This window comes from Protobothrops mucrosquamatus, unplaced genomic scaffold, assembly GCF_001527695.2.
Source record: "Protobothrops mucrosquamatus isolate PMUCROS unplaced genomic scaffold, P.Mucros_1.0 scaffold779, whole genome shotgun sequence".
In the NCBI taxonomy this organism is placed as follows: Eukaryota; Metazoa; Chordata; class Lepidosauria; order Squamata; family Viperidae; genus Protobothrops; species Protobothrops mucrosquamatus.
In genome coordinates, this window is record NW_015387047.1 from 304,874 (window position 1) to 313,784 (window position 8,911).

The following is an 8,911-nucleotide window of genomic DNA, read 5'->3' on the forward strand; positions in this document are numbered from 1 at the left end:
CACCGGGCTCCTGGCCAATCCCAGAAGCACCGGGCTCCTGGCCAATCCCAGAAACACCGGGCTCCTGGCCAAACTCCTCTCCGTCAGAAGGCACCGAAGGCCGCACCAGAGGGGAAGGGCCTGGAGAGGGAGGCCTGGCCATCTCCTCTCCTTCATGTTCAGAGCCTTCCTCCTCTGATGAGAGGGACCCACCGGACGGAGCCACAACAATTATCGTGAACCAACACCACACCAGAAGTCAGCATGCCCCGACGCTTGTTATGGATGACTCGTCTGAGTTTTCGTAACATTTCACAGTAGACTTCTGAACTGATAGTTGAACCACACTCCATGGTTCTAGCAGTACTCCTTTAGCATCTTTGGCATCTTCACATTTGGCGGGATTTTCTATGGCACCACTTCTGGTGTGGTGTTGGTTCAAGATAATGCTCGCCAACACACCGCTAGACGCACCCAAGAACTTTTGAAGCAGTTCTGTTGGGATGTTTTCAATCACACACACCCCACAGCCCAGATTTGGCATCGAGCGACGACTACTAAGGAATTTTAAACCTTGTAAGAAATTATGACAAGTGCCTCAATCTGAATGGCGATTATGTTGAAAAGTAATGTAATGTTGTAGTTTTCTAATGTGTATAATAAAAGTTTTGTACCTGCAAGTGTCTGTCATTGATAACCAAACAGAAGTTTATTTCTGAATTGCCCTCATAATTTTTATAAATCATTACAAAAACTGTAAGTATCTGTGATAAACTCACCACTGCATTCTAAAATATTGAACTATTAAATAGAAGCCCCACATTTACCTGAATGAACAGTATGGGTTGCAGCAAGTACTGCAATCTCACTTGCTAAAATAATTCCATGGTCTTTAAGATATTACACACACAAATGGTTGAAAGTAAATAAAAGGATACAAAACTTATAATGTGATACAATTTTCTAAAAAAAAATTAAAATTAGCCAGAGCATTAATGTTACATTGTCTCTCATTTGCAGCTGATATTATCCATGTTTAAGTTGCTGCCACTATGTGCCTTTGTGCCTGAATTCCAATTATTTGTACATGATTTGTACTAATGTACTTCAGTGTTATAAAAACAAAGACATTTTGGTACTTAGGTTAGTGACTTCTATTCTTTAGATGAAAGGAAGATTTCCCAAAATACCTTATGAAAATTTAAAACAAGATTAAATTATAACAATTTGAAGTCAAAAACAGTAGCAGCTAAGGGTAATTATTCATAGTGCATTAATAAAACACTGGAACAAAAGCATTTTAAATGTCTGATTAAAGACAAGTTCAGAAGAAACTATACAAACATCTTTACAAAGAAAATATAAAATTCTGAGCTGAGTAATCAAATTGGGGATCTTAATGATAGACTACAAAAAATATATTTGAGTCAAAGATAGGGCTTATCAGTGGAAGGAATCCAAGGAGCCTCAACAATAAGCTTACACCCAAAATACCAAGGGTTAGGAATCCAATAGTGATGGTTCAATTGACAAAAGGCTATACAGATTGAATTTCTCATCACTCCTTCAATTTTAAGACCCCTCCCAAGAGTTGACCAAATTTGGACATTTTATTTATTTATTTATTTATTGGATTTTTACCCCGCCCTTCTCCTTGCGGACTCAGGGCNTACTATCATTAAAACATAATTAAAAGGAAATATTAGATTGGCCTTTGTTATTTTAAAATTATATTTAAAACCCCGCTAAAAATTACCCCTTAGGCCAGTCCTGCTAGTTGAAATAGCCATGTCTTAAGGGCGCGGCGGAAGGAAGGGAGATCCGGGATCACCCGGATCTCTGGGGGTAGTTCGTTCCAGAGGGTGGGACGAACTCTGGGGGTAGTTCGTTCCAGAGGGTGGGACGAACTACAGGCTACAGCTGGAACAATGGGAAAGTAGACTCCTGTTCCATTTATACAACCTTGTATTTTGACCACTGTTGTTTTCTACAAAGCTACATTTCTAATTTTAGTACACCCAGAAGCTACATAAGAAATTAAATTAATTCCCTTACAGCACAGAGAATGAATTTTAAAAGGAGGGGGGAAGCAAAACCTGGATGTGATTTCCATTGCAGAGATATTGTGTGATGCGTAATAACACACTGCTCTACCTGGTAGCCCACAAGTTCACCCAAGGGCCATGATCTCTGCCTGCTAATCCATCTTGCAATGCTGCTGGCACCAATTCTCCTGGGCTGTGTAACCGCAATGTTACAATAAATAGAATGCTGTACACAGTGATCCAAAACATATTGTGGAAGTTGGGTGCTTTTGCCACTACCAGTAGATCCGTGTACAATTACCACCGAGTGGTTTTCTATCAATGAAAGCATCTGAAATTTAAAAAAAAATGTATTAAAACAATGAGAGACCTAAATCTTAAAATATTTTTCCAGTTTTGCCTTCTTTGTTATACCTTACCACTTTCTTTCATTCTTAAAAATTCTGAATTTCTCTTTTCTATATTCTCTGTAGAAAATTCCTGTTGGTATACCATTACAGTTTCCAAAATTGCTTTTTAGCCCTCACTCCTCTACTTCTACCATATTTGGCTGCCTACCCCAAAAAATTATTTTAAATTATCATTTATCTCCTCTTTTGCTGACCCAGCTGCTAGATATTCTTCTCTAGAACATCTACATCAAGAGCAGATATTGTTAAATCCCAACTGTTTTTTTAAAAACCCACGCTTTAAGCCATATTCCATAAAATCTTTGTTTATATATGAATTTCTTTTTATTCTCCAATCTTTTTTAATCAATACTTTAGTTCATGAATATTTAATTTATGAAGCATCCCTTAAATTGTTGGAGTACAATCAGCAGAAGATTGTTTACTGTATTGTTAAATTCATTTTCCATTAAAACAAACATATACAAAAAAGGGCACAATAGAGGGGAGAGTTGTACAAGACAATAGCTTTCCTGCCTGATTTCAAGGACTGCAGTTCTCTTTCCATAGTAGCTCCCATGCTTCTAAATAATACCTTTCAGACATTATTGAAGTGTGAATAACTGTAGCAAGATCATCCAAACAAAAAAAAGATTACCACTGTCACATTAACAGCGTTAAAGAAAAGCACTTCAGGCCACATACATCTCTTCAATTTACAAAGTAAGTGGCATATTTAGCAGCACTTTGGACTCTCCATATTACCTTATGAGGCAGTGAATTTCCCATTCAAAATAGGGTGAACAACAAGCCCAGTTAGCCTAATATAACTTATATTCATGCAGACAAGCTTGAAAGACTGAAAAATAAAGTTAATTCAGCATCACAAAAACCATTAATGACAAAATCAAAAGCAATTAAAAAGTGATGGGCAGGATGGAAGAAAGTTGTAATTTTAGCTACGATTTAAAAATAAATTGGTAACCTCTTCCTTGTATCTTGAGATGGGCAAATCAGGGTATTTGTAATTGCCACCTGGTATGCAAGTCACAACAGTAGATCCATGCTGAGATGTTCCTGGAGACACAAATTAAGAGATCAGAAATGCAGGTTAATCAAAATACTGTACTCAAGAGACCACAAAATCCAAGTTTCCACAGATCAGGTCAGCAGTAGATACTGAATACAAATTAGCACAAGAGATTCATGCACCACAGTTTGCATCTCTTCTGAATGACTGCGTGTTTTCTAATTTTTAATATCTAACTATTCCTTCAACTGTGTACAAGATCTACAGTTGGCTCAGCGTTCAGAAACATGAAGAAACCTGCTTTTGGCAGGAATCATGTAAAAGGATGAAAAGAAATGAAAGCAAGAACTGGTATCTCAGTGATCTAACTGAAAGTTCTTCTCATTCATATGCACCATTCATATTTTGCTATTTCTTTCAAGCATCTGAAATTATGAATTTAAAAAGATAACAGATGCTCTAGTTTATACAACACATTAAGCCGTAAGGTTATTTATCCTTAATATGTTCTGCAGACTCAGCAGCGCAGTTAATAAAATGTAAAGCCATAATTGCCAGGTCTCTAGCAGGTCTTGGTCCTTGTACGCATTGAGTTCTTCCCAAGTACCTAGTATGTCATAATGTACTGGCATAGTATATGTGCAGATCCAAGCAGTACGGCCTATTGCAACTGACAGATGAAAATTTTGTCAATGTACTGATTTCTAACTGACGTCCAACATTCTTTGGTATGGCACTTATTGTTATCTTCTAATAACACAGTACAAAGAATAAAGAAAGGAATCATATATTTGGCTTATGTTCTTTGATAAGGTGAATACCCTCTGTCCAACATGAAACCATGCTGGCACTTCCCAAATTTTATTCATCACCTCTAAACTCTCTTTTTTACTCCCATAATCCCTTAATTTGGGGTAGAGTTGGGGTGACTGGGGATGGAGCTGAGCATTTACTGGCCAGATACCCTTCCTGATGCCATGCGGAGCTCGCAGCAGATATTTTTTCTTTGCGCCCTAGGAGAGAAACATCTGCTGCTACATCTGCCAACCTTCCAAGTGGGAGGCGAGCAGCTTCACCACTAGGCCACTCCACTGCTCTTTACTCATCACTTCTATGTCCTTTACACCAGAATTCTGCCAAACATCTTTCCAGAACATTTAACAAAATCAATCCTCTTATGTTTTTTTGCATTCAATCTTATCAGGGAAATATTGACATTTTTCCAATCATCAGGCATATGTGCAGCACCCAAACACACGTGAAGCAAGTTACACTGCCACTTTATAAGCAAACCGTATTAATATTTTAATACAGGTATTTCTTGTTATATCATCTACTGTATCTGCAGCCTTACCATCTTTCCATATTCTTTCAATCTTTAATGACTTTTTCATCATATTTTCTTGGACTTTATCATTTACAGAATTTATTTCAATACCATTCCTTGACACACAAGATGATTTCCATATAAATTAGTATTCCCATCACAAATTCTCCTTCTAGTGTTTCCACTTCAGTTTTACCAGAAATAATTTCATCATTTTTATTTGTAATTCAATTCATTCTGCTGCAAGGTCTTTGCTTCGTTTTTCACCCACATCTAAAACTGTTTTATTTTCATCAAAATCATTCTATATATTTTCTCTTTTAACTTTTCCTTATCTCCTGAATACATTCTTTGCAATTAAGACAGTCCATGTTGACTTACAGCATCAATTGAGACACCAATTTCTATTGCTAAATGATAGTTCATTCAATTTTTTCAAATTTTACTTTCATTCTTTTCATTTTTCCCAAAGTTTTAGTTTTGACACAACCAAGTGGTCAGTCTCAGGTTCAGAAATCTTGTCATATTTGCATCCTTCACTAATTATTTTAATCTTTTATCGTAAATAATAAATAGTGCTTTAGGTTTATAACACTTTCCAGAAAAAGGCACAGATGTTCATCCATGGCACTCTATGTTACATCCTTTGAATCTGGATCTCTGCCTAATCTGGATCTTCCTAAACCAACTTACTTTGCATAGTTCTTGATTAGAGGCAGCAGAAACAGGGATGTTTTGTCTGCAGAAGCATTAGAATAGCCACAGGCTGTTCACTCTTCAACCCTCCCCACTAATCTCCCTCCCCATCTCTGCCATTTTGGTTGCCTGCTTACTTCCTGATGCCAACTGCCCCGCCACCTAGCCCTGCCTGCAGCCATGCCCACACAACCTCCAGGATCGTCATTCATACACTTGTCTTCTTTCACTACTAGCCCATGAAAGATAACCCTGGCTGTGCCAGCACAAACGCACACCCCCAAAAAATCTGGTTAGAAAGGTTCTTTTGATCCAGCATAGCTGAGGCCTCCTTTCATGTGGCAAGATTCTTTTGCAAAAGAAGGCCCTGGCTAGCCGCAAGACAACCCCAACTGCACTGATGTGAAAGACCATGTAAAAGAAGGTTTGGCAAGCATAGAAGTGGCACATAATGAAGTGGGTGCAACAGTGGGGCAGCAAGAAGAACTGGCAGCAGCAGGTAGGGGGGCAAGCAAAAGGCAATCATATATGTGAGTGGGCCAGATCAGGCCTGAATTTTGGATACATTATCATGGAGGGGCTACAACAGCCAGAAGCTTGAGAACCAGTAGTCTCTTTATTCAGCACCATCATAACTTTGAACGGTCACTAAACAAATGAAGATTAAGGAAGAACTACTTATAATGCAGTTGGCTAGTTTGTATCTCATTCTGTTATACAAGCCCAGCCAGTATGCTTGTTTTGTGCTTCAGTGTGTTAGGCCCTGGTAACTGAATTCAGTCAATCATGTTAGGGTCTCATGAGAAGAGCAAGAACTGTTTGGAAGGACTTCACACTATCTCAGTCACATCTGATGTTGAGATTTATTAACATTATGGGAGTGATTGGAATCTGAAAGAATTGGAAGGAAAGCAGGTATCCATTACTGCGTAATCTTCAACAAATGCTCATTTAGTCTCTATTTAAACATTACTAATGAAGAGAGTACACCAGTTACTGAAGGACTATGTTCCAGTATTTTCCTGATATTCAACCAAATATATTTCCTTGTAAATTAAGCCATTATTTTCTTTGTCCTGTCTTCTGAACCATTCTGCCCTGTCTTTCACATGACATCCAGTACCTGAAAAGAACTATTATGCCTCTCTATTATCTGTTCCAAAACATACCCAATGTTTCTAATGATTCCACCTAGGCTTGTTCTTCCATTTATCTAATGGTCCATCTGGACATGCTCCAGTTTGACAATGTCCTTCCTAAAATACAATGCTCAAAACTTGATAAAATATTCAAGTATGATCTGACCAACACTAAATAGAGAGAAGTTACATAGTCTCAGAGTAACTTGTATTAACCATCTCCATTTTGTTCAAATAGCTAGAGGTTTAGAACAAGCCAGGACCTTAACCAAGGTCAAAAACAGACTCAAGATCCTGGCTTATTCTAAATCTCAAAACCCTATCTCTCTGGTTGGGATGCAGTAAATTTAAGTAAAGTGAACTGTTTATATATCTGAGCTTTATAACTAAGATAACTAATTATTCCAGTATGGTAACTAAAAATAAGCCATTCTTTTGTTAAGAGTTCTAGTGTTGATAATAAAATGCTACTATTAATATTGGGCTATTTTTAAGTATGCAGTGCTTCTGAAAGACTCATATATACTGTCACAACATTACAAAGCTGGCTGGTATCCACCCCCTGGCAAATTCAAACATGTCAGTATGGAAACATCAAGAGCTTTGTACAATTTGACCAAATGAGCTAGAAGATATTTCAAGCTGCTAGGAGATATATTTCAAGTGGTGTTAGGAAAATCGCAGAAGTTCAGTGACAGAAATGTGTTGGTTAATAACTAGAAAAAAAATTTTTTTATCCAGTTCCAAACAGGACTGCAGGAAAGCACTACCTTGAATAACATTAATGGAGGAAGTTTTTTATTCCCATCTACTTTCTAGTTAAAGCTAAAACACATTTTAATCTTTAGTTTCTTCAGGAAAGGTTCCCAAGACATCACTTTACTCTTATAACAAGCACTATAAATAAATGTATTATAATAAGGCTCCACCCCCTATCCAATCCCTCTATTAGAAGACGTAATAAAAAAGGTGACAATATTTATAAATGCTTATATTGCCAAACATTTCCCTTTTTCCTGCTACTCATCGCTGGAATTTCCCTCTTAAGACATGCCATGCTTTACTTCCTTTTCTATACAGTCACTTGTCTGAAATGGTATAGATCAGTGATGGCGAACCTTTTAGAGACCAAGTGCCCAAACTGCAACCCAAAAGCCATTTATGCATCGTCAAGTGCCGGGTAGGTATGGCCCATTGGCTGGGTGTGGCCCATTGGGTGGGCGTGGCCCATTGGGTGGNGTGGTAACAGCAGACTGGGTGGGACTAAAAAGTTCAGTCAATCAATTCCAACTTTGCAAGACCTTTTTTTTTCCTGCGAGAAGTTGAAATTGACTGATTGAACCTTTTTTTTTTTTTGCACATGGCAACGGAGGCCTAAAGCGAAAAGGTTTTATAAAACCCAGCTGATGGCGCGTGTGCCCACAGAAAGGGCTCTGAGTGCCGTCTCTGGCACCCGTGCCATAGGTTCACCACCACTGGTATAGATTGTCCTGCTTGAACAGGGGGCTGGACTAGAAGACCTCCAAGGTCTTTTCCAGCTCTCTTCTCTTCTCTTCTATTCTCCTATATGCACACGATCCTTACCTAGCTTTTACTCATCAGTAATTCATCTACTTTGGTTCTATATGTAACATCAACGGTCCAAACTATTTAAAATACTAAATGTTTTTATTTGGCATAGTATTCTTCCTCTGGGTGCACATCTCTTTGCTTTTTAATATAGTATTCTAGTTTTTTATAATGCAAAATGTCATTGAGAATCAGGCATTTTTTAAATCTTTGTATAAATAAATAATTCGTGTTGCTGGAAGTACAGCTAATATATTCACTATCTTAATTAAATGGAGACATGTCTGAGACACATCATTCAAGTGTGGCCCCAAAAATATTTGTTATAATTTCCTAACTCTGGTTTATTAAAATAAAGTAAGATTATTTGATTTGTGATTCAGTATGTTGTGTTAATGTAAGCTACAGAATGGTGAAACAGAAAAATAGTAATAAGTTTGATCAGAAAATCAATTTCACATTCTTGTCACCTCTGTGAGATGGGGCGTTGTCTTACCTGAACGCCTTTTCTCAGTACGGAGATGGAGAATTCACATGTGGTTTTCATTGGATGCCTGCTCTTGAGACCAAGTAGTCAAACTAGACACGCCCCCTCTTGCTGATCCAGTCTTTAACGAGGGCGAAGTGACTGAAGATGGACGAGGTGTTGGCTCTCAGACCCCTACAATAGTCTGACTGACCTTAAGGGGTGGGTGTGAATTCTCCATCTCCGTACTGAGAAAAGGCGTTCAGGTAAG

The 8,911-nt window shown here is 38.0% G+C and overlaps 1 protein-coding gene across 1 annotated transcript in view; it reads right to left on the reverse strand.

Annotated features, from left to right (window-relative positions):
• The window catches only part of TDRD9 (tudor domain containing 9), a 90,744-nt gene that overhangs the window by 60,535 nt on the left and 21,298 nt on the right, over positions 1–8,911 (reverse strand). Inside the window, exons 3-4 of the mRNA XM_029284634.1 lie at positions 3,399–3,490; positions 2,134–2,355 (exon numbers count right to left, since the gene is read on the reverse strand). Coding sequence (XP_029140467.1) covers positions 2,134–2,355; positions 3,399–3,490 — 314 coding nt within the window. The remainder of the gene's footprint in view (positions 1–2,133; positions 2,356–3,398; positions 3,491–8,911) is intronic.